This window comes from Carcharhinus amblyrhynchos, chromosome 14, assembly GCF_965287045.1.
Source record: "Carcharhinus amblyrhynchos chromosome 14, sCarAmb.v2.hapA, whole genome shotgun sequence".
Classification (NCBI taxonomy): domain Eukaryota; kingdom Metazoa; phylum Chordata; class Chondrichthyes; order Carcharhiniformes; family Carcharhinidae; genus Carcharhinus; species Carcharhinus amblyrhynchos.
The window spans coordinates 24679394-24706634 of record NC_137337.1 but is presented as its reverse complement, the minus strand read 5'-3'; the positions used below and the strand labels follow the sequence as shown (position 1 = coordinate 24706634).

The 27241-nt window shown below is 39.6% G+C and overlaps 1 protein-coding gene across 2 annotated transcripts in view; it reads left to right on the top strand.

Moving 5' to 3' along the window:
- The window catches only part of spata7 (spermatogenesis associated 7), a 60960-nt gene extending 37070 nt beyond the window's left edge, over positions 1 to 23890 (top strand). Inside the window, exons 6-11 of one of the 2 annotated variants that reach the window (XM_080202448.1) lie at positions 4804 to 4867; positions 6863 to 6963; positions 15466 to 15519; positions 15919 to 15996; positions 17755 to 17812; positions 21385 to 23890. In XM_080202448.1, coding sequence (XP_080058574.1) covers positions 4804 to 4867; positions 6863 to 6963; positions 15466 to 15519; positions 15919 to 15996; positions 17755 to 17812; positions 21385 to 21972 — 943 coding nt within the window. In that variant the 3' untranslated portion in view covers positions 21973 to 23890. Of the gene's footprint in view, positions 1 to 4803; positions 4868 to 6859; positions 6964 to 15465; positions 15520 to 15918; positions 15997 to 17754; positions 17813 to 21384 lie in introns of both variants that reach the window. The other variant, XM_080202447.1, reaches the window with a different exon arrangement.
- The last annotated feature ends 3351 nt before the right edge of the window (positions 23891 to 27241 follow it).

Sequence of the window (27241 nt, the reverse complement as noted above, 5' to 3'; positions counted from 1 at the left end):
GTGCCAAATTAGGGCTTCTCCTAGTACTTAAACACAACTTCAAACAGGTATCAAGTTGATTGAAGCTTTCATTTCTGAATTAGCAGTATAAAAGAAAATGTAGTTAGAAGAGATTTCAATCAGGAAAATTCCCAGCTCCAGCAATATAAATGTAACATCTACAAGATAAAAAGAATCTAAAATATAGTTGCTCATCAGATTTGCTTTCCTGCATGAAGTGTTATGTCCCTCAGTATAAACTTGAACACAATTTTACAGGCCTTAGTTAATGTCATCTGCAAGATTGAGGGAGAGGTTGCAAATTTATGCTGCCCTTATAAAAAAAATTGGTTAAGCAACTACCGAAATCTTTAAAATCAGTTCTTGATAACTTTATATTCAGAGCATTGCAAAATTTACAGATGTTCTAACTGAATATACCATTGTGCAAATCTAGTTATTCAGACTTTCATTTTTAGTTAAGATCTCTAGCTTTTGATGATTTGAAATTAATGATATAGTAACTTGATTAGAATTAGGTTTCAGCTTCAGAAGTTACTACTTTTATAAAGTATTAATAATGCAGAATAGGCCATTTAGCTAATAGATCCATGCCATTACATTACAAAGCTTCCAGAGACGTTGCTCAAGGCTTCACCAACTATTGGACAACAATTTATTGCAAATCCTCTCGGGGTTCACCTAAAAAGAGTGTTGTGCTGCTATCCCTTACTGGGTATTTGTTAGGGATTATCAGAAGAAATGGAACATGTGAATTAGAGTAGGAGTAGGTCACTCAGCACTTCAAGCCTTGCTGATCTGATTGTAACTTCAATTCCACAAATGAGCCTTATTTCACATTTATTCATCTAATCCCTGAACAATGTGCCCTTTTGTACCTTTCTCAATCATGTACTTATCTATCTTCACCTTAAATGTAACTGCTATTCACCTCCCATAGTCCAAAGATGTGCTGGTAGGTAGATTGGCCATTCTAAATTGCCCTTTAATATCCAGAGATGTGTAAGTTAAGGGGATAGGGAGTGGGGTGGGTCAAGATAAGATGCTCTTTCAGAGAGTCAGTGCAGGCTTGATGGGCCGAATAGCATCCTTTTGCACTGTAGGGATTCTACAATTCTATCTTAATACTGGTTTTACTCAGTTTTAGTGTAAGGTACCACTTTATATAAATGAGATGAAATGCAGGCTGTGGAAGGCCTCCCAGAGGATTGACACTTAAGTTGTACGTTGTGCTCACTAATGAGGCTGCAAATAACTTTTGTGAGTGGTGCATCAATTAACAACCTCTTCTAACAGCAACTAGCTGAACAGGCGTAAGAAAGTTGGGGTATAGGATTCTGAGTGTGACTTAAAGCTATGCTCAGCTTCCAGTGTTCACTTACTAATTGAAATCAACTGACTACATTGCATTTTAAGAGGACATTTGGAACATATTGAAAAACTTCCAGAGACGTTTCTCAAGGCTTCACCAACTATTGGACAACAATTTATTGCAAATCCTCTCGGGGTTCACCTAAAAAGAGTGTTGTGCTACTATCCCTTACTGGGTATTTGTTAGGGATTATCAGAAAAAATGGAACATGTGAATTAGAGTAGGAGTGGGTCACTCAGCACTTCAAGCCTTGCTGATCTGATTGTAACTTCAATTCCACATTTCCACTACCTGCAATAACTTTTGGTCATGAAGAATCTACTTAGCTCTGCCCTAAAAATATTCAGAGACTCTAGGCAGAATTTTCCCTATTTTTGCAGACGTGCCAGGGACCATCCTGCCGGAGTTTGCTCCCGAGGCTCCAGCCCCAACATACCTTCGCTTATCCCATAGATCAGCCTTCAGCAACTTCACTGCTTCACTAATCGAGACAGTTCCTCTTCCTCATTTGCTGCTGATACACTCCTCATTCAGCCTTTCAGCAGCAAACATTAGAGGGAATTGGCCTGTGATTGCAGGAGCAGCTCCAGCAGAATCTTGCATTGACACTCTGCTAGTTGATAGGAATTTGGAAAATTCCCTCCAGGAACTGCGTGGAGGGCTTCTTGGGCCACATTCGGAATGTGGGCTGTACTTTAGAAAAGCCTGCTGGACCAGTGCTCTGGATGCTATCACACCAATGCTCTGTATAACTGAAGCATAACCTCTACTTCTGTATTCAATTCCCCTTGCAATAAACAATAACATTCTATTAGTTTTTCTAATTACTTGCTGTACCTGCACATTAATCTTTAGTGATTCATGCACTAGGACATCCAGATCCCTTGCATCTTAGGGTGCTGTTGTTTTCTGATGTGTATCGAGCCATGAGGAATTGGAGAAGAAAATGATCCAGGGAAAGTATCACCAGCCAATGCAAGAGAGCAGATGGTACTATACAACTTTGGTCTTTCTTCATTCACATGACCTAAGGTGATTGCACTTTACCATGTAGATTGTCACAGGGATCTGTGGCCTTGTGGTTTGAGGACAGCATTTGACTTGATTTATTATTGTCATATGTATTGGGATACAATGAAAAGTATTGCTTCTTGCGAGCCATACAGACAAAACATATCATTCATAGATACGTAGGGGAGAAGGAAAGGAGAGAATACAGAAAATAATGTTACAGTCATAGCTAGGGTGTATAGAAGGATCAGCTTAATATATGGTAGGTCCATTCAAAAATCTGACGGCCTGAGAGAAGAAACTGTTCTCGAGTCAGTTAGTATGTGCTCTCAGACTTTTGTATCTTTTTCCTGATGGAGCATAACAAGATGTGGAGATGCCGGCATTGGACTGGGGTAAACACAGTAAGAAGTCTCTCAATGCCAGGTTAAAGTCCAACAAGTTTATTTGATAGTAAACCCACAAGCTTTCGGGGTTTGCCCCTTCATCAGGTGAGTGGAGGGTTACAGTGACCACGACACCACACAACCCTGCCACAGCAACCTCTGCAAGACTTGCCAGATCATCAACACGGATGCCATCATCTCACGTGGGAACACCATCCACCAGGTACACGGCACATACTCTTGCAACTTGGCCAACATTGTCTATCTGATATGCTGCAGGAAAGGATGTCCCGAGGCATGGTACATTGGGGAGACCATGCAAACACTACGACAACGGATGAATGAACACCACTTGACAATCAAGCAAGACTGTTCCCTTCCTGTTGGCGAGCACATCAGTTGTCATGGGCATTCGGCCTCTGATCTTCAGGTAAATGTTCTCCAAGGCGGTCTTCACGACATACAACAGCGCAGAGTCGCTGAGCAGAAACTGATAGCCAAGTTCCGCACACATGAGAATGGCCTCAAACGGGATGTTGGGTTCGTGTCGCACTATCTTTAACCCCCATGACTTGCCTGGGCTTGCAACATCTCTCTGTCCTGTCTGGAGACAATACACATCTTTTTAACCTATGCTTAATGCTATCTCCCACTCACATTGTCTGCACCTGTAAGAATTGATTAGCTGTAAAGACTCGCATTCTAATCAGTATTCTGTAAACTGTGTATGCCTTCATATGTTCTGTTTGAGACCAGAACTCTCCACTCACCTGATGAAGGGGCAAACCCGAAAAGCTTGTGGGTTTACTATCAAATAAATTTGTTGGACTTTAACCTGGTGTTGTGAGACTTCTTATGGAGCATAACATCACAGGAGCGCCTGTGGTAGTCAAGATCACTGTAGCATTTAATTTTTAATTTGCTGTAAACTTCCACAGGTGACATAAGTGGAATATTACAACCCTCTGCACATGTTTCCATACCCACGGAAGAATCTCATCCTACATTGCCAGAGAAAAACAGAGACAAAAAGCTCTAGGATTTATCAGAATTGTGAAGTTGTTAACTAAAATCCAGTTACAAAGATTATAATGCAACTAGAGGAATAAGATATCGAAAGATGAAATTTCAAATCAGTCTCTCAGGTATTATTGTAGGCCCATTGTTTGAATTCCTTCTCTCTGAAGCAAAGAGGTTGAAACTTGAGGTTTGCTTCTGCAGTCTGTTGTTTCGAGTATTTTCCAGTGGACTAAGAGGTCAGCAAATTTTTGGGTGATGAACAGATTTCCTATTCTTCGCTAATTCTACAGTTATGGCACTTATAGTCTCATAGCAGAACAGTAGCTGATTTCTTAATAGCTTTTTCTATGCCCCTGTTGGTCAAGAATCCTGTCTGCTGTTGTTTCTCCTGGGGTTATGTGCATTATCCTACAAGATGGCTTCTTACAACCTCCTTTATACAATTCAAAAATCAAAGTGGCTGCTATGTTAATTTTCAAGGAGGTATTGTTTTCACCGGGCAAGTAAGTTAATTATGTTGTGGTCCTTTAAAGTGCTTTCCTGTTTCCTGTTCTCTCAGAAGCAAAGGGTTTTTCACGCCTTTTTTTAAGAGGAATCAGTGGGCCCTCCTGGAGGAGTCTTTGCATTTTAATGACTCCTGTTAGCCAGCTCTAGAAAAATGAGTCTGAAAGTTTAAACAAACACAAAAAGGTGCGATATTATCTGTCCATTCTTACATTTCGAAACTCAGTGCACCTAAAAACAGGAATGCGCCTGTAAAACAATTGTCCTTAAAATCTGTAATATTATGATTGTAAATGTAACAATAGTGAGCAGAGAGAGATTTTCAAACTCAAATTTGAGATCAACAGAAGAGCTTTAATATTTTATGTAATATAATAAAATAAAAAGTGAATATCTTAAAGTGGAACTACGGTTTAAGAAACATTTTGTTCCTTTTGTATATAGAAATGGTATTGCAGTGTTCAGTTAAATTGAAACTGTAGTTCATAAAAGTATGTTCATGATTTCTAGCTTTCAAGATGCGCCATCACTGAAGAACAAGAAGAAGGATCATTCACGTTTGGTTTCATTGCAGGTTAGATAATGAAACAGTTCATTTCTGCAATTTTAAGTGCTGTGCCAAATAATTAATCTTCAGGTTACTCAGGAGAAATATAATAAAACTGAATGTTTAATTCACATAAAAGCATCCATAAGGTCTGACATAAAATTCCTATTATTCATTTGATATGCTTTTGAAAATTGAAGCTTTAGAACTTATTATGTAAATTATTGTCTATAAATTATACAAGGTTCCATGACTATCCTTTTGATTACAGAATCTAGCATGTGGTTACAAAAGCCCTCATGTTCACATTCAGCCAGAGGCTCCAAGTGGATAATCCTACTTGGCCTCCTCTTGAGCTTCTTCTATCACCACAGGTGGCAATTTTCAACCAATTCAATTAATTTCATGTGATATCAAGACACAGCTGAGTGCACTGGTCACAACAGGGGCTGTGGGTTCCAACAACATCCTGGTTATGGTGCTGAAGTTGTGATCCAGAGTTAGCCATGCCTTTGGCCATGCGTTTCTAGTACAGTTACAACATTGGTGTCTGCCCAATAAAGTAGAAAACTGCCTAGGTATTGGCCTGCCTACAAAAAGTAGAGCAATGCAACCCAGCCAGTTAACTGTCCCATCAGCCTCAGCCAACTCTCAATCATTAGTGAAGTGATGGAAGGAATTGTCAACTTTGCAGTCAAATGACACTTGCTGTTTGCTGCTGTTCAGTTTTCATTCTGCTCAACTTCCAATCTCATTTTTAACCTTAGTCCATACATGGACAAAACTTTGAACTCCAGAGGTGAAATAAGAGTGACCGCTCATCAAGGCAGTATATAGCGATGTGAGACACCAAGGGGCTGTAATAAAATTCAAGTCAGTAGAGATCAAAGGGAAAGCTCTTCATTTGATGGAGTGATGCCTAGCACGAAGGAGCAGATTATGGTCATTGGCAGCCAATTTTCTCAGCACCAAGACATCCTCAGAATAACATCTTAAGTGCGGCTATCATCAGTTGTTTGACCAATAACCTTGACTCCATCATAATAGTAGAAGCAGGGATGACTGCATAGACTTCAGCTCCATTTGCTGTTCCTCAGATAACGAAGCAGCCCATGCCCACAAACATGGACTGCATCTGGAGAATATCCAGGCTTAGGCTAATGTGGCAAGTAATATTTGCATTATTGAAAAAGAAAGTATACCATCTCCCCATGACATTCAATGGTATTAACATTGCTGAATCCCCCACCAGACATTTCAGAGGCTGAGTATTCTGTAGCAAGTTGCACACCCCCTTACACTCTATGTAGGTAACCACATCCACAAGAGAAATCAGGAGCATAATGAAATGCTGTCCAATTGCCTAGGTGGGCGCAGCTGCAACATTACTCAATAAGCTGGACATTGTCTAAGACAAGGTAGTTCTATTGTTTGGCAGCTCATCCATCAATTTAGCCATCAACTCCTCCCAGCAGTCTGTGGCTGTAGTTTATATCATCTACAGAATGCACTGCAATAACTTGCCAAGGCTTTTTCAACAGCACCTTCCAAAACTGCAACCTCCCCAGTCCAAAAGGACAAAGCCAGTAGATTCATGCAAGTACTTTCAGCTCCATGTTTCCTCCAAGTCAGACACCGTCCTGACTTGGAAATATATTACCATTCCGTCATTTCACTTGGACAGAATTCTGGGATTCACTATTTCCAGCAACAGCGTGGAATTACCTTCACTACACGGGCTGTTTGGTTTGAGATAAAGACTTACCCCCATCTTTCCAAGGGTAGCTAGGGATGGATAAAAAAAATTGACCCTGCCAGTGACACCCAAATCTGAAGAATTTTTAAAAAACATATTTTTATTATAATTATTTTAGACTTAGTGAATATATTATTAGTATGTCAATATTAAAAGCTGGGCACTGACCGATGGAACAATAAGGTGATATTTACAATTATCATGTTGTACTCAGCAAAATTGTAGGATGTATCACTTTGTTCTAATAGGCTGTTTATAATAAGCAGGTATACTCTGATGATGAACGAGAGAGCAGGGATGTTTTATCTCAGAATTTCCATTGTGAACAAGAGTGTTTTGAATGCACTTATGATTACTCTATGCAAAGGTATGTAAAAGTAAATCTAAATGTGCATAAAATATATTAAAGACTTGTATATATCATGTACTTCTTTGATACTTCCATATTTTGTTATGGCTAGGCTGTCATATATGACATTTTTGTTTGTTCACTTGCTTGTTCTCTTTCTCTTCCCCTTTATTTCATTTTTCTTTAAATTATCCCTGACTTCCTAGCCCATCTTAAAGACAGGTATCATGCAAACGTTGTGCTGCATGTTAATTTAAATGATAGTGGCATGTATTAAGTATACTGCTGGAATGACTGCATGATTCAAACAAAAAACCTAATCAAAAGAGTTCCTCAAAGGCATTCTGCAAGGTCACCTCTAGTCTCCCAACACTGAAAACCTACAGATTTACACTAGTCATTGCCACAGACACTGGGACAGCACTTGTGTAGGAGCTTTAGGTCAGGCAAAGGTTCCCACATTGCAGGTTGGCAAGAAGAGAATGCACTGGGTGATTAGTTTTCATATGAAATATTGGATGGTGTGTTGGATAAATTAGATACAGAATGGTTGTTTTGTGGTGATGTTTATTTCAGCATTGTGGCCAAAAGGACAGAACGATTACCTGTAACATGGGGAAATTAGTGTGTGGGAACACTGTAAAATGGGAAATTTTGAGTTGTGTTCACAGGAACCTAAGTTGAATGAGATCAGCCAGACTGGAACTGGATGCCTCCTCCCCTTCCCTTCTCCTATACCTGCTCTTCCTGAGGGCGGCACGATGGTCAGCATTGCTGCCTCACAGAGCCGGTGACCCGGATTCAATTCCGACATCAAGTCATTGTCTACATGGAATTTGCATGTTTTCCCTCTGTCTGTGGATTTCACAGTAAAAAGCCTGACAACACCAGGTTTTAGTCCAACCGATTTATTTGATAGTAAACGCACAAGCTTTCGAGATTTCCCTCTTCGTCAGGTGAATGGAGAGTTCTGGCCTTGGACAGAGCATATAAAGCACAGACAGTTTAGAGATTACTGATTAGAATGCGAATCTTTACACCCAACCTGCTGTTCAAGTCCTAAAGTGGCTGACAATGTGTGTGGAAGGAGCACTGATCACAGGTTAAAGAGATGTGTAATGTCTCCAGACAGCACAGTGAGTGAGGTTTTGCAAACCCAGGCAAATCACGGGGGTTACAGATAGTGTGACATGAACCCGAGATCGACAATCACCAGGCAAGGCTGTTCCCTTCCTGTTGGCGAACATTTCAGTGGTCACGGGCATTCAGCCTCTGACCTTCGGGTAAGCGTTCTCCACGGCGGCCTTCACGATACACGACAGCGCAGAGTCGCTGAGCAGAGACTGATAGCCAAGTTCCATACGCATGAGGACGGTCTCAACAGGGATCTTGGGTTCATGTCACACTATCTGTAACCCCCGTGACTTGCCTGGGTTTGCAAAACCTCACTCACTGTGCTGTCTGGAGACAATACACATCTCTTTAACCTGTGATCAGTACTCCTTCCACACACATTGTCAGCCACTTTAGGACTTGAACAGCAGGTTGGGTGTAAAGATTCGCATTCTAATCAGTAATCTCTAAACTGTCTGTGCTTTATATGCTCTATCCGAGGCCAGAACTCTCCATTCACCTGACGAAGAGGGAAACCTCGAAAGCTTGTGCGTTTACTATCAAATAAATCGGTTGGACTAAAACCTGGTGTTGTCAGACTTTTTACTGTGTTTACCCCAGTCCAACGCCGGCACATCCACATTATGTGGATTTCCTCAGGGTGCTCCAGTTTCCTCCCACAGTCCAAATATAGAACAAAGAAAAGTACAGCACAGGAACAGGCCTTTCAGCCCTCCAAGCCTGTTCTGATCATGATGCCCTAACTAAAAAAGAACACCTGGGGTTATGGGGCTAGGGCCTGGGTGAGATTGTTGTTGGTGCAGGCTCAATGGGCCAAATGGCCACCTTCTGCGTTGTAGGAATTCTGTGAGCTACATGCCATATCTTTGGTGGCAAGGGCTGTTCCCTCATGATGGCCAGATTGTGGAGGATACAGCAGATCCACCAAGATCTGGGACATTCTCTCCAGAGAGTACCAAAGTGGTCTAGGTAGCAGAACTAATTCTTCAGCACCCCAGTGATTTGTTCTTTGATGTTTCATGTGACAGTATAGCTCACATGTTGACCATGTGTGGTTGGGTTACTGAGCAGAGTAGTGAGTGAAGTGTAACTCAGGTAGCCACACTCTGATGTGGTGACAGAAAGACTGACAGGAACAGCGGTCTAGTGCAAAACAAAGAAGCTGCTGCCAGGATAGTTGGCTTCTAACAGCATTGTGTGCTGAATGCAGCCAAACACCAGATGCACATCCAGGGAGTGGGAATCCTTCTAATTGTGATACATTTCAGCATTGAAATGGGGCTTCCATCAAAGCCACGAGTGTGTAGTTGATGGGAGTGTTCACCTTGGGGAAGCCCACAGTCCCAACAAAGTTTCATGCATATCCTGCCTGTTTCTCTCTGTTCAGGGAGTAAGGAGTAGTTGTCATTGCCTGCTCCAACCTCAAAGAACCCCAGAGTGAAGAAATTCAGGGCCATGGCCATTTTCACAGCCACTGGCAGTGCTGCCCTGCACTGCTCTGAGACCAAGAGAATGGCTGAAAAACTTGGTATGATTCCATGAGCACCCCTTTTGTAAAGTGTAGATAACGCACTCTACTCCTGGCTTGTGTGAAGGCAAGAGAATTGAAGAAGCTGGGTGGATAGGACGCTGAGAGCCCTTCTTGCTCCTTCCTCTAAAAGCAGTTTGTTATATTCTGCCGCTATCCCACCTCCCTTTGCAGCCCGAGGACGATTGCTGCCATAGTACCCATTACTGGTAGTCCAATCAGAACCTCTGATCAACCACAACAAAGGCTTTCTCCTTGTGCACCACACTTTCCTGACTTCAGCTGTTCAAATAACCAAGAATTCCCACATACTCAAACAGATTCAGTAGAGATTAATCAGAATCTGCTGGCAAGTAGATGATGATCCCTTTAAATAGCATTTTTGCAGGAGTCCTTCCTGCTGCTGAATGCATGTTCGGTTCTGCATATTTTAACTAGAGTGGTGAGGTTGAAAATGGCAACAATGACCTTAAATCTGCAAACTTATGGTGAGTAATTTTAACAGATGCTCACACCTTCACCAAAGATGACAATTGGCGTGGTCCGTGCTGGAACAATGAGCACTCAACACATATCATTTGGCACCAAAACAGCAATGGTAGTGCTGAAACTACAGAGCACAATTTTGCAGCGACCATTATAAAGAATCAGCTCAGCCAATTTTAACCATTCAACCTTAACCAGGTAATTAAAATTTAAAAGTACGCAACAATCTTCAAATACAAGACAAAATGCCAAAACACAAATCACCAACATAAATAGAATTAGAAAACTATGCAACCATAACACAATCATAAATGGATATCAGCAATAACATAAATGCGCAGACGTGGCTGGCACGGTGGTTGGCAGTACTGCCAGGGACCCAGGTTCAATTCAGGTCTTGGGTCAGTTTCTGTGTGGAGTTTCCCCGTGTCTGCAGTTTCCTTCCGCAGTCCAAAGATTTGTGGGTTAGGTTGATTGGCCATGCTAAATTGCCCCTTAGTATCAAGGGAACTAGCCATGTAAATACATGGGGTTACGTGGTTAAGGTGGGATTGTTGGTAGTGCAGGCTCGATGGCTTAATGGCCTCTATCTGCACTGTGTGGTTTCTATGATTTCTATAACCATGTCAGGAAAAAAAACACAACCCTGACTGATTAAAGTTGTATACAAAACTAGAAACTGTGAAATCTTTATTTTCTTATAAATGAACTAATCTAGTTAATATCTCGGATGCTGAAAAAGCCAAGCTAACACTATTCTATATTCTATAGAGCACCTGGTCTGTATACATAGAGGAGAATTTTCTTGCTGAAGGAATAAGAAGGATGTGAGAATAAAGTTTTTTTTAATGGAACATTTCAATCAACCTAACGTAAACTAGGAAAATCTAAATGGTACAGTGCCAGAGTTTCACAATGTAATACTAGGGCATTGCATTAAGGTAAGCTGCAAGAGGCAATGCTCATATTATTTGATAATACAAAAAACAGATAGGTTGTGGAAATCATAGCAGCCCCTAGTGGACAATGAGAATAAAATAATGTTATAAAATCGATTGGGAATCAAGAACATCTAAAACCAAGCCCCAGGTTATATATAGTATCATGGTATACATACAATGCAGATGGAGGCCATTTGGCCCATTGAGTCTGTATTGACTTTCCCACATAAGAACATAAGGAATAGGAGCAGGAGAAGGCCATCTAGCCCTTTGAGCCTGCCCCGCCATTCAATAAGATCATGGCTGATCTGAAGTGGCTCAGTTCCACTTTCCCGCTTTCTCCCCATAACCCTTAATTCCGTTGTCTGTCAAAAATCTATCTACCCGTGTCTTAAATATATTTAGCGAGGTAGCCTCCACCACTTCAACGGGCAGAGAATTCCAGAGATTCACCACCCTTTGAGTGAAGAAGTTCCTCCTCAACTCTGTTCTAAACTGCCCCCCCTTATCTTGAGGCTGTGCCCTCTAGTCCTGCTGTCCTTTCTGAGCGGGAAGAATCTCTCTACCTCTACCCTATCTTAGACATCTCTGTAAGATCCCCCCTCATCCTTCTAAACTTCAACGAGTACAGACCCAGTCTCTTTAGTCTCTCTTCATAGTCTAGCCCCCTCATCTCCGGTATCAGCCTAGTAAACCTCCTCTGCACTCCCTCCAAGGCCAAAATATCCTTGCGCAAGTGCGGTGACCAAAACTGCACACAGTACTCCAGCTGCGGCCTCACCAGTGCCCTGTATAGTTGCAGCAAGACCCCCCTGCTTTTATATTCTATCCCCCTCGCTATGAAGGCCAGCATCCCATTCGCCTTCTTGATCACCTGCTGCACCTGTAGACTGGGTTTTTGCGACTCATGCACAAGGACCCCCAGGTCCCTCTGCACCATAGCACGCTGCAGCTTTTTGCCCTTTAAATAGTAATCCCTCCTACTATTATTTCTGCCAAAGTGGGTAACCTCACACTTGCTAACATTGTACTCCATCTGCCAGGTCCTTGCCCACTTGCTCAGCCTAGCCAGATCCCTCTGCAGACTTTCCACACCCTCCGCACAATTTGCTTTTCCACTCATCTTCGTGTCATCAGCAAATTTCGTCACCCTACACTCAGCCCCCTCCTCCAGATCATCTATATAAATGTTAAATAGCGAGGCCCCAGCACTGATCCCTGCGGCATTCCACTAGTCACCAACCGCAAATCAGAATAGCACCCATTGATATCAACTGTCTGCCTCCTATTAGACAACCAATCCTCTATCCATGCTAACACCTTCCCCCCAACTCCATGCCCCCTAACCTTCTGAAGCAACCTTTTGTGCGGCACCTTATCAAACGCCTTCTGAAAATCGAGAAACACCACATCCACCAGTTCCCCTCTGTCTACCGCACTAGTCACATCCTCATAGAAATCCAATAAATTTGTCAAACACGACTTCCCCTTAACGAATCTGTGCTGCGTCTGCTCTATCAGACCATTCTTTTCTAGGTGCCTCGCTATTTCTTCTTTGATGACAGATTCAAGCATTTTTCCAACAACAGACGTTAAACTAACCGGCCTATAATTCCCTGCCTTTTGCCTGCTACCTTTTTTAAACAGTGGCGTAACATTAGCTGTCTTCTGATCTTCCGGCACTTCCCCGGAATCCAGCGAAGTTTGGTAAATAATCACTAAGGCATCTACTATCACCTCTGCCATTTCCTTCAGAACCCTGGGATGCATTCCATCCGGTCCTGGGGACTTGTCCACCATCAGTCCCGCTAGTTGATCAAGCACTACCTCTCTAGTGACAGTAATCGCATTTAGGCCCTCAACTCCTACCATCCTTCTATCTTTAATATCCGGCAAACTATTCGCATCCTCCTCCGTGAAGACCGAGGCAAAAAATTTACTTAAGGTCTCAGCCATTTCCTCATCTCATCCCGTCCAGGTCCTATCCCCATAGCCCCACGTATTTGCCCCGCTAATCCCCCTAACCTATACAGCTTTGGACACTAAGGGGCAATTTAGCATAGCCAATCTACCTAACCCTCTCATCTTTGGACTGCGGGAGGAAACTGGAGCACCCAGAGGGAACCGACGCAGACAGGGAGGACGTGCAAATTCTGTAAAGACAGTCACCCAAGGCTGGATTTGAACCCAGGCCCCCAGCACTATGAGGAAACATTGTTAAACTCTGGGCCACAGTGCCACCCAACAATGATGAACTTTTTGAAGTATAGCCACTGTTGGAATGTAAGAAATTATGCTACATCACATAAAAAACATGCAGTGCAAAATTTCCCTGCCATCCCCCACGTTTACAAAGACATGGGACCCTGCACCTTTTGTCCCACAGTCTTCCTGTCAAACAATTAAAAATACTGTAAGCAGCTAATCTATTTTAAAGGATTAAGTGTAATGAAATGTGGCAACCATTACAGTAAATAAATTAGGAAGGTTGTTGAAAATCATCTCAGCAGAATACAACTACAATATCTTCACAGGTATAATGTTAATCATGCAGAATAAATGCATGTCCAAAAACCAGCAAGCACAGTTAAGCCAGTATGATGTTATATGGATCAACAACAATTGAAAAATGAGCAGGGTGAAAGGAAAATTGGCTCATGGGAACGTAAGGAAATGCACGGATATACTAAAAACATGATTGAAAGGGCAGCAAGACTTAGAAAAGAACATCAGAGGTGGAATTAAGTAAAACAGTAAAAAGATTTTAGTGACAGTGACCTGAGAGCAGTCAGAAAAGAGATGAAATTGGCACAAGGTTATATGCAACTTTTAATCATAGTGTGATTCACAATTTCATGACTATCAGTAGGAATACTCCTGAGGTTAAGAGCCTAAGGGCTGGACTCCCCCACCATCGGGAACATTCTTTCTGAATTTACCCTGTCTAACCCTGTTAGAATTTTATAACTTCCTATGAGATCCCCTCTCACTCTTCCAAACTCCAATGAATTTAATCCTAACTGACTTAGTCTCTCCTCATGTGACAGATTTGCCATCCCAGGAGTCAACCTGGTCAGCCTTCACTGTAATTCCTCTATAGCAAGGACAACTTTCCTCAGATAAGGATACCAAAGCTGCAAGCAATACTCCAGATGTGGCCTCACCAACTCCCTGTACAACTGCAGGAAAACGTCCCTATCCTTACACTCAAATTTCCTCGCAATGAAGGCTAACATGCCATTTGCCTTTTTTATTGCCCGCTGTATCTGCGTGCTTACTTTCAGCGGTTGATGCACAAGGACACCTAGGTTTCACTGAGTATCTACCTCTCTCAATTACACCCATTGAAGTAATAATCTGTCTCCCTATTATTGCTATTGAAGTAGGTAATCTCACATTTATCCACATTATACTACATCTGCATGCATATGCCCACACACACAGCCTATCCAAATCACGCTGAAGCATCTCTGCATCCACCTCACAGCTCACCCTTCCACCCAAATTTGTATCTGCAAATTTGGAGATAACATATATAGAATGTGAAAGGCTGGGGGTCCCAGCACAGATCCCTGCATTTATCCACTAGTCACTGACTGCCAATCAGGAGAAGACCCATTTACGCCAATTCTTTGCTTCCGATCTTCTAACCAGCTTTTTATCCATCTTGAGACATTTCCTGCAATCCCATGTGCTTTAGCTTTACATAATAGTCTGTTATGTGATAAAAAGAGCTGCATCAGTTACAAACCCAAGTTTTGGAGTAAAGAAATTGAGACACATAAATTCACATCTGCTGATGAAATACCACTACCATTTGTTCCACTTTCATATTGAAATGAGCTTTTGGAGAATTTATAATCTATTTACTTTAATAAACAGCTTTAGTAACAAGAAGGTATAGTCAAACTGTGAATTAGGTGGCAAATAAATCTCTAGCAGTAATTATAAAAGCAAATTTGAGTTTACTGAAACAACCTGAATTGTAGTTAATTTCTTTAGTGTGGTGTTAGGGACATTAGTATTTTGATGTGCCCTGTATGTATGTTGGTAATTTAGTGCAGGGCAACACATTAGAAAAGAAGTGCCGTTTACATATAGTATGATCAGAAGCATTGTTGCCAGGATTTCATAATGACCTCAAGTCTAGGTGTGTCAACATTCCACAGTTTTATTATAAAATATAATGGTGATATCACTGTCTGGGTGAAAATAGACATCCGGTGCATTAAGTACTTAAACTTTGTGAGACTGGGGGTTTTACCATAATGATGAATTAAATGAGAACTAAAGTGATGGAATAAAGAAATGTCACAAGTGGTTATGGCTGGAACATCTCAAGAAATGTTGAGGTTTTCCTGATTACTTGGTCTATTTTGACATCTGAAATTTAAAGTGTAACCACTATCTTCTATTCAAACTAACTTTCAGGTCAGCCTCACCAAATAGAGTCCAGTCACCAATTATGAGAAAAGTTAAGGCTGAGTAAGTATTGTGTTTGATTTCATTATGGCTGTTGTTAATGGCAAAGTGTTTCAAACTAGGGCCCCACAAAATCCTTAAAGCCATCCAATCCTTTGTCTACCAATAATCAGATTTATTTTTTTCTACATTTGTTGACGTCCTTGTGTATCCAGCAATCATTACAATGTTTTCCTTTGGTTAGTTAACGCCAACTTTTGAAATTATGAAGCTTTGTTAGTTTTCCAGCAAAACTAAAATTTTATAAGTAATATTAACAGGAAATATCAAAAATAATATATCCTTGTCTCAGTATCAAACCTCTTAAATTAAGGCAATTCAAATTTGTAGGCTGGTTGAAGATATTTTCTTCCAACCCAGATTGTACTTTGATTATTTACTGCTAAATGCATTTCTCTACAGAGAAGAGGAATTGAAGTATCTTGAGTTCATCTCTGATATTACCAGTGAAATATTGACTCGAGGATTATTTTCAAACAGGTATCAAATTACTTTCTACAATCCATCATTTGTAAATTCACTCTTTATCAAACTATAGATTGAAGTAATTTTAAATATAAGCTTGAGTAGTTTTAGATTGATTGTGTAACTAAGTTGAAGTTGTTTTTAAAATTTTTGCATTTAATTTCACCTCTCAAAAACGTAACAAGGCACACCACATGTAATAAATTACTTTGAAGTGGCTGTTCTGGTCTTAATAGATGTGGCAGTCATTCTGCACATAGTATTATACCCCAAATTGCAATGGAATGAATGAACATTTATGTTTTGACTGGAAGAGAAATATTTGTTGGGACAAAATGGTGCAATGGCATCTTTAACATCCAGCTGAAATGGACCATTTTATAACAATGAAAAAATGGACCAGCTATGTAGCACTCCCTCGTTATAAATTGAACTGTCAGCTTAAATTATATAATCTACAGTTTTAGCCACTGTATTAGAGAAGACATGGAGATCGCTGAGGAAGTACTAGGGATAATTAAGTTGATAAATAGAATTTTCACCTCTGCCACGAGGAAACACAGTTTTCAAAATTTTTACATTGGATAAAAAGCAGGTTAGAGATCATCTGACTGGGGAATTGAAGATCTTCAAGGGATTTGATAAATTAAATTGTGTACAATATTAACACAAAATCCAGGGTGTGAGTAAAGTTGAATATGCAGTTAAGGCAGCTCTTCATCCTGGTGGTAAACATGTGAAATAGCCTGTACACAGGAAGGTGGTTGAAGGAGCAAATATTATAAAATTAATACTTGATTTGTAGTCAAAAGGCAATCTGCAAGAAATTTGTGAACTTTAGCAGATGTGCAGTGGATGTATTTGATCCTTTCTGTATACTTCTTGGTACCTAATTACTTTGGGAAGATATAGGGGCATGACCAGTTCATTTACATTTGTTCAATGACACTTCATGAATAAGATGCTGAAAGGGGTGGAAATGTTGCAATGGTGGAGGGTCCTGGAGTGACAGTAGTCCAGATTACTTTTGTGGGCTGTGGTGGAACAGGAGTCCTCCTCTGGGGCCCACAACAATAATTGAACACTTATCTTTTGAGGGACTCTTCTCTTCCATTGCTTATGGAACTGACTGGAGCCTGCTCTAATTAGTTCCTGCCTAAAATAGCATCATAAGCAACATGTAGCTAAGCAATGCATGTACACAGCAGCCAAAAATGTGTAGTGCAAGGCTTGCTTCTTGTTAAATATTGTGTGTGTGCTGCTGCATAAAAAACATTAAAGATTCTGTGCATTGCAAAAACTAGATGTGTACAAGAACATATGTTTGCAGGAAACATTCGTCATGAAGCCAAAATTTCTATTTCCATTGGGACCTATAGCCTGAATAAGATGTTTTGAACATCTAGTGGTTAGACCTATTTTAAGTTGGAACCTGCTGCATTGCCAATGTTAATGAGGCAATAAGGCTATTGGATCAGTCAGTCCTCATGAATTTCAGTGTTTCTGATACCTATCCAAGAGGAAGTACTAATTGTTGCACTCTTGCTAAATGAACATGTACCTTTATTTCCATTAAGGCTTACTTATAAAATTTCCAAATATGCTCCTATTCACTAATATTAAAATAATTAAGATAATAAACAGTGTTTATGACTGTGAATTAACTCATTCACAGTTTTTAACCTAAAATCCTGTACTTAGAATTCAAACTGATTTATGAAATGGATAAAGCACAGATCTGAATTAATAAAACTATTTTAATCATTTATCCAGGGTTTTAGAGAGAATATTTGAGCGTCGCATAGAAGAAAATAGGCATCGACTAGATGAAGTGAGTATATAGCTCAGGTCTCGGTATTTTAAAAACATATGATGTGTTTTATCCAATGGGAAAAATATGTAACTTTCAAGTGGGAAGTATTTTTCTTCCACTTCAAAAGCTGTTGAGATTGTGTCATTCCTAAGATCACCCTCAATATTTCGACCATGTGATATTTTGATCACATGTGATCCGGACAATTTATCGGCAGTTATGGAGTATCTCAAAAAGCCCATCTATCTTCATTGATACGTAACCACAGACATGAACTGCTGAATATCATACCTTTTCACTTTTTGGCTTGATTTCTGTAACATTTTACTTTTCTATCTTTCCAAGTTTAATAAAGTCAAAAATTTGCTGTTTGTATCCTATCTTGTATAAAATCATAAACCCCTACTATTCCATTGCTGATCTCCATTACCTATTCTTCCCTTAGCACACAAACTTCAAAATACCCAAACACCAAATCTCTCGATGGCCTTTTCTGAAACAATTTTTCCAAGCCTCTTCACTTTACTAACTTGTCCCAACTGTTAAATAACAATTGCCATCATATAGTTCCTTTGAGCCTGAGTGAAAATGCAGTCAGTATGGGGGGAATTCTCCAGCTGTTCATACTGATGGAATTCTCTGGTCCCACTGGCAGTGCACCCCCTCCCTCCGTGATGGTGTGGGGTGACATTAATGGGAAATCCCATTGATAGTGGCAGGACCAGAGAATCCTGCTGCTAGTAAACAATGTGCCACCTCCCACTGCTGAGAAACACATGACTGGGAGATAGCTCCTTGGCTGTACCTTTTATTGTATGTATTTAGTTACAAGTAGTTAATAAAGACTTGCTGTTAACATCCAGATACTATGAAGACTTCTTCAGCAGACATGTTCTGTAACCAGCACCATGCCAACAGATACCAGTTTTACAGAATCACAGAAATATTGTAGCACAGGAGGAAGCCATTTGGCCCATTATGTCTGCATCAGTACTTTGCATAATAATCTCTTGATCTCTTTTCTTAATGATCAATACTCCAGCAGTTTAGTGAGAAATTTTTCCTAAATCAAGTATGCTTAAGAAAAAGTATGAAGTAATAATTACATTGATTGATGAATCCTTGCCCAAGACAGTAACACAAAGCAATTTTTTTGTAAAACACAGGAAATTGAATAAAGGAAAAGGATTAATGTGTACTGATACCTCCTATCAAATAATTGTAAACAAAAGTCAGGGGATTCTTCACAATGCACAATATACTTCTGTCCTACCCACAAAGTGCTTTGCCTCAGCTATTTACCATTTATATAGATGATCTGGAGGAGGGAACCGAGTGTATGGTGTCGAAATTTGCTGATGACACCAAGATTGGTGGAACGGCAAATTGCGCGGAGGGTGTGGAGAGTCTGCAGAAGGATCTAGATAGGCTGGGCGAATGGGCCAGGAAATGGCAAATGGAATTTAATGTTGGCTAGTGCGAGGTGGTCCACTTTGGTAGGAATAATGGTAGGAAGGACTATTACTTACATGGAGAAAAACTGCAGCAGGCGACGGTGCAGAGGGACCTCGGGGTCTTTGTGCATGAGTCGCAAAAACCCAGCCTGCAGGTGCAGCAGGTGGTCAGGAAGGCGAATGGGATGCTGGCCTTCATAGCGAGGGGGATTGAATATAAAAGTAGGGAGGTCTTGCTGCGGCTGTATAGGGCATTGGTGAGGCCGCAGCTGGAGTACTGTGTGCAGTTTTGGTCGCCGTACTTGCGCAAGGATATTTTGGCCTTGGAGGGAGTGCAGAGGAGGTTTACTAGGCTGATACCGGAGTTGAGGGGGTTGAGCTATGAGGAGAGGCTGAATAAACTAGGCTTGTACTCGTTAGAGTTTAGAAGAATGAGGGGAGATCTCATTGAGACGTATAAGATGATGAATGGGATGGATAGGATAGAGGTGGAGAGACTCTTCCCGCTCAGAAAGGGCTGTAGGACTAGGGGGCACAGCCTCAAGATAAAGGGGGGGGCGGTTTAGAACGGAGTTGAGGAGGAACTTCTTCACGCAAAGGGTGATGAATCTCTGGAATTCTCTGCCTGTTGAAGTGGTGGAGGCTGCCTCGCTAAATATTTTTAAGATGTGGGTTGATGGGTTTTTGATAAGCGAGGGGATTAAGGGTTATGGGGAGAGGGCGGGAATGTGGAACTGAGCCACGACAGATCAGCCATGATCTTATTGAATGGTGGGGCAGGCTCGAAGGGCTAGATGGCCTACTCCTGCTCCTATTTCTTACGTTCTTATGTTATGTTCTTATGTTCTTTTAATTTCCTGAACATTTGTACCAAAAAAAGCTATAAGACTGACATAATGCCAACTTTTGAGGAAATTGAGATGATTTTTAGGTGTACCAGAATTTTCTCAATGTTTCATGTTGATTCTGTGAAACACCTAATGAAACGATGCAAAGTTTCCTTAACTTAATGCCATTTCTGAATGACTAAATTTACATTCGATATTTTAGGAGCAACAGGATTCAAAGTCATGTTTCTGATGTTTTATGTTTTTTTTAATTGTCCACACTGAGACCAATATTTTTTATACATTTGAACACGACTTAATGGCATCATAATTATTCACTTTTAAATTTAAAAAGCTTCCATGATTGAATTTTCTTAAAGACATGATTTAAATGTTTATTTGCAACATTTTTAAATACCACCTAATAGTATCTTGAAGGCAAGCAAATTGAAAAGTGTAATTATTACAATGTTACATTATGAACAGTAGTATCTTACTATCTAACTTGTTACAATAAGCTAGAAATTATAACTGCTGAAATTAATCCAAAAAACAGTGTTCATTTACATTCCTTTATTTGTTGATTCATTGGACTGAATTTTATGGGACCTGCAGATGTAAGTAAGGAGGTGGAGCAAAGGCTGAAAATTCAGGAGGGTGGGCAGGACTGGGATCCTCCTTGCGTTCCTGCCACCGTGACATTCTGTCAACAGCAGGTAATATGGAGAAGGGTCCTCCTGCCCAAAGGCCAAGTGTGCTGATTAAGGGCCTGGTCTTGTCGTGGTTAGCATTTTACCAGCAGTGAATAAGCCATATCCTACATGGAGAAACCGACTGGTAGATCCTCAGGACTCCAGGGTGAAAGGTATCGCCTCCTAATCTGTGATTCATAGAGGGGTCCCGAGGGACAATTGCTGCCTGCATCAACCCACCCATTTCTTGCTGGGACCTCCCTAGCAGACCATGGCAACCTTGATCTAATGACACTGCTGGGGCTCGTAAGCTACCTGTTCTCTGAATGACTGGCAACTCCTGGAGGGGACTTTCATTCCTTAAGGGGTGAACCTCAACAGCAGCTCATAAGCTGCAAGACGGGCATAAAACTCGACTGAGGCTCCTGCAAAAAGCTGAGGTAGGGTTGGTCCCAACTTTGCAGCTCATCATCAGAACCAGCGCTGTCTTGAAAAAATTGATCTCGATACAGACATTAACTTGTTTATTTTGTTCAAATAATGGACAAAGCATGTCATCTCTCACCTTTCTTTTCAAACTAAAACTAACAATTGATTTCTTTGTCTTAATTTTGCAGCGGAAGCTACGTCATATGCTAGATGATTTAAAAGAAGATTTGGGTTGTAAACCAGAAAAAAACTACAGGACCAGTGGTTATGAAACTGTATTGACAAAAACTAACATGATGGAGTTAAATAACTATGATTCTTTGGAAAATCCTAGATGTTTACATAATTGGAGGGAAGAAATTGATAGGACTGTGAACATTTCAATTAACAATGAAAATGATAAATCATGGAATCATAGACAGCATGAAAATGTTAGTGAAAGTAATGATGAGGACCAGAATGTTACTGGAAATACAAGTCCTCATTATATTTATGAAGTACAAATCCAGGAGATTCAGGACTTGGAGCAAGATCATCATCTAAGTGCAAATAGTGAGGAAAACCAGGACGATTTACAGTCTACAGACCATCCAGACCATTCCACAGATTATTGCACTTTATTTGATGGAACCGCAGCACTGACAGAGATTGATGATCTTGCAGTGTCTCTTCATACCGTTGATGTTAAGGAAAACTGTGAACCTGAAGATGTTCAGCGTGGATCTGCATTAAGTAAAGAGTCAGAAAAAGTTTTTGATGATGGCATTGATTTATAGTGTTTGCAATTCTCTGCAATTACACAGCTAACAGTCACAGATAATAACAGAATACCACATATTTGTGATGTAAGCCTGTACTTGTTACTGAGTCAATTATTGACTATAACAAAGATTGCATCAGAAAGATTTGGGGTATTTTTCCTGAAAAGTCTATGCTTTCCCACACTCTGCATATTGTCTGCTGCATTTTTGAGATCTAGTATATATTTTGTTACAGTTACTACGGCAGTATACATCATTTTATTCTTGTGTAAATAACTAAGCAATCCAGGTTTGTTTTACTTTAGGTATTATAGGTAACTGCTGAATTACAAAAGCTACCTCTCATCTTCATGCAGAGATCTCTTTTATTTTTATTAGAATTTTACCAGTACTGTTTCTCTATAATCAGCTACCAAGAGGATTGTGAAGGCCATTCATTGTCTCCAACCCTACTCCATGCAGCCTCGCTGAAATCATGAGTTTACACATAAAGCCTAATGTCCTATTTGTGACGTAGTATATTGGAATACCAATAAGGTTTAACTTCAATACTTTATAATAAGGTAAGCCAACAATTATTTAAATGTAATCACAATACAAAAAAGGGCAAACTATTACAAAGTAATTATTTGCACAATCAATCCAGTTATTTTATTGTTATTTTAAAAGGGAACACATTTGAAATGTCCCAAAATCCTAAATCAATGAAGGGAAATATTCCTACAATAATCGGCATCCAGTTATCATACTTTTAGTTTTTTTCAGCTTCAGGGCAGCCTAGGAATAAATTCCATGCAGAAGTCCTTCTATGACAACTTAGACACTAGTTTGACCCCAGCTTGAGTAACGTGCCCAATTCTGGATATCACGATTTAGGAGGGACAGTAAGGCTTTGAAGAGAGTATGGAAGAGATTTGTTTGAATGGTTCTAGGGATGATGAATTACAGTTATACAGATAAACTACAGTGTTGTTCCCTTTTAAAGCAGAGAAGGTCAAGAGTCAATTTGATAGAGGTACTTAAAATCTTATAACATTTTAAATGAAGTAAATAAAATGAAACTGTTTTCAATGGATGTAGGGTTGATTATGGAGGTAATTGGCAAATGAACCAGAGACGACAATTTACGCAATAAGTAGTTAGGATTTAGGATGCACTGACTGATCTGGTAGAGAGAATACTTGCCTTCAAATGGGAATTGGATAAACACTTGAAGGAGAAAAAAACCTCAGGGATATAGAGAATGAGTGAGAGTGTGGAAGTAACCAGAGTGCGTTTTGAAGGAGTTGATGCAGGCACGTTTCTGCACTTATTTGATATTTCTATAAGATACAGTAGTGTACAGGGAGATTTCCCCCATTGACGATATTTGAGGAGATGACCTCATGATGTCACAGAATGGGAAACTCTGCAGAGATCATTTATTTCATGTGGTCTCAAAACTGCATTTGTGATTCAAAGTAGGAGCAAAAAGAAGTAGCTAATGGATGTTAATACGTATGCAGAAATTTCATGTTATTATTTGGAGTTATGCAGCAATTTAATATAATGTAGTTCTCTTTTAATACTGTCACTTTACAGGTTACTCTAAATTTTGTACATTGTATGAGAATAACCATCTTCTAATTTTAGTAATAGTATGCACATTTTATAGTTGTCTCATGTTATTAGTTATGGACAAAGGTTGGCCACTGTAACTTGAGTATATCAGTGAAAGCTATGGTCTAGTAAAATGAAAAATATTATGATATAAAAATACTAAAAGTGTTAATTTTTAAAGCTGAATGGGACAGTTACAGGCCTGAATATAACAGTAAAATTAAGTTTATAAACGTGATTTCATATTTCACCAGTTTGTAAAAAAAAATAGTTTGGTGTACCCACTCTATTAAGAATGGGCACCAATTATTCAATAAATAATTGAAATTGTTAATCGAGAGGTTAATGTTAGAAACAGAACATTGCTACACTGCATTAGGTATACTTTCCTGGTGTTGAAATAGAACAGAAATGTTACTCTGCATCTAACTCTTCAACATCTAACCTGATAATGTTTGATGGGTGACCAGTAATGGACAGAGTTTTGTTTCCCTTGTAACATTCTTCACAATAAATACATCCAAGGACAAGACCATCATTTCTCATTGACTATTTATGTAAAGTAATGATAATGTTTCTAGATCTTTGGAGGTGAGAAATATTAAATTTTCTCTTTTTACAGTTAAGATCTTAATAAACATTAAAGTTAGATATTCCTCAATTTCAAGTATTTAATTACGATAAATAGTTCTTGTATACATTCACTATCAATATAATCAATGCAAAAAAAACAAGCATGGTAAAAATGCATTTCAATTAAAATAACTTGATCACCAGTGCTCAGGTTCCATGCATTAACTTGTTAAAATTCTTTATTAATGTTTAAAGCTAGTTGTATATGAAAATTTGCTATTACTATAGCTGTGCCTCATATACGTGTAGCTGGAATTCATAAAGGAATTCAACCCTATATACTCTGTTTAGTCCCTTGAGTACCAAATTATATTTCTTTTTATTAATTTTAACATGTCCTGATTCTTCCTGGGAGGTAACATAAAAATAATTTAGCTTATTTTCTGACCTGTTACTCATGGATAAAGGCAGAGGCTTCAGTAGAAAGGAACAAAGCACCTTCTTGTGTGTTTCTACTGTGAAAGTTTCCCCTCAAAGTTATAATGTGTTTGTAATAAAATAAAGCATTCTTGTTCATGTTATAATTTTTGATTCTCTTTTTGCTGGTCACAACACATTACTTCTTATCCAGGCACGTGGAGAGTGTGCCACCAAGCTCCTGACTTGTACTTTGTGGATGTTGGGTTCATTTTGTAAATTCAGGGGAATGAGTTACCCGCTACAGAATTCCAATCTCTTTGTTTTTGTAGCCAGTGACTGGTCCACTTAAGTTTCTGGTCAATGTTATAGATGTTGGATTCAGTGATGATAATACAAGTGATTGTCAAGGGGAGGTGCAGGTTCTTTCTTGTTAGCGATGGTCATTGACTGGCACCTGTGTGGTAAATTCTGAGGGGAATAGTATGAGCTTACTTCATAATAGAAAATTTTAATACTGGAAATCTGAAATGCTGAAAAGGTCTATTGGCATCTGAGACAGTAGGGATTTATTCTCTTTCTTACTTTTTAAGACAGATCTAGTTCCAGCATTTACCTTTTTCAGTTAAGACTTACAGATTTGCCATTTTTCTTGTCCTGAGTGATAGTTTAATTTCTGGTGTGCATTACAATTGACTGCAGGTGTCTGATGTTGAACCCGGGTGACAAAAATAAAAAATATGTTTCCTAGCACTGAAAGTCAAACCCTTCCCTGGTGACCCATTTTCATTGTTTTTGAAAAATCAAAAAGTCATATTTGAAGTATGACCTATTTTTAAAAAATGTTTTGTATTCAAACCCTCTGATGTCTCCAATCATGTATACTCGACAAGGGTGCAAATTTCCTAACTTGGCCCAGTAATAGTGGTGACATTGTTGACTATGTTATTAAACACTGAGTTGTCAACAGCGTACTGGATCATGGCATTTAACTCTTTTGAAAATGTTCCAGTCATAACACTGTGTATAGAATGTAGGAATCACTGTTTTGGAACTGATTCAAACTAAAATTGTAAGCCAAAAAGTTAATGAGGATTGTTGAATTGTTGGCAAATTCATAGCTTGGATTGGTGATTGTCACTGGCTGGGAACATTGCATTCTAAACACTTTTATATGAACGAAGCAATTTCATGTCCTAGCAGTGCCATATGATCAATCATATTATGTAATTAGTAACTTTACTTAAAAGTGGTAATTAGTCATTAGTACTTACTTGGTCTGTTCGTACATGATACAAGCATGTATTATTGATGGCCTAAACATAATTCCTGTGGGCCAGTCTTCAAATTTTAAAACCTAGTAGAATAAATATTGGTGCATGATATTACTGCAACCTACTCAATGGGGAGTGTCCAGAGGTGGTGAGACTCAAAGCAAGAAGAAAGGATCTGACAGCATCTTTCTCACCACTAGCCCAGCTACATTTTGGTGCTTGTTTGAAAGTTCTGATGATGAGGCAACTTTTGAGAGTCTGTTCGGGGAACCAACTTACAAGATCCACCGTTACCTTGAACATGATGCCTCCCAAATAAACTATCTTTCCCATAACCCTATGTTTGAATCTCCCACACTGTGGGGAGTGTTGAAGCCATTATTTCATAAAACGTTTTTTGAAGTGAGACAGAGCATGTATTTAACATATAAAGATATACTTCTGTAACAGCTTTCACCCTTTGCACTGGAAAACCAACAACTGTGGGCAGACCAAAGTGTGGTGGAATCTGTCAGGGATATGGGTTGAAGGGAATGGGGGTTTCAAATCTGAGACTGACCAAAATTGAAAAGGGAAACCAAGAAAGGAAACTGACTCTTCCAGCTAAGGAAACTAAGAGTGAAACTGAGATTTGAAACAGAAACTTCTGGGGAGGCTGAAACTAGTTGAAACCATTTAAAAAGAAACAAAGGCATTAGAGCTCAGATGATGATCCTAGTGATGCAGTAAGGCAAGTTGAAGAGGAGGAAGACTATATCTAGAAACTCAGATTAGACAAATATATAGCTGTTGCTGCTACATTGAAAATAAGATTGGTGGATCTACCTCATCCAGACGATCAGAAACAGAGCTGAGGAGGTTCTGCGGATGTGTCCCATTTTAGTGAAGAAAACCCATGGAACTCTAGTTCATTGCATAGTGCTGCTGACTGGGAATCAGCTTAAATCCAGGAAGAGGAGCTGAAATTCTTCATGAGGAAGACAGAGTTTTGAAGGACTTTGTGTTTGGGATTGATGACATATATGCTAAGTGAACTGCCAAGCCAATTCACATAAGATTTATCTTAGTTTTATCTACTGATTAATGTGTAATTTATAGTTTGAAATCAACCATAGTTTCATTGCTAATTCATCTTTAAATTGTTAACTCACGGCTTTAGAATACAGATTACTTAAGGAAGTTGAGTGATTCCTGTGTTTGACTGTTGTGTAGTAAAAATTATTTTGCTTTAAACTGAGAATTCTTGTCGCTTCATTCTTTTGGTACTCAGATTTTGGATTTTTTTTTGTTCTGAAATGTTATTGGTCTCAACCGAGATTGAAACAACTTAAAGAACAGAGTCCTGCATCACTTTCCAGACCTCCTTTGCAAAGGCACATTCCAGAAAGGCAATGCTCTGTTCCCTACTGCAACCTACTCAA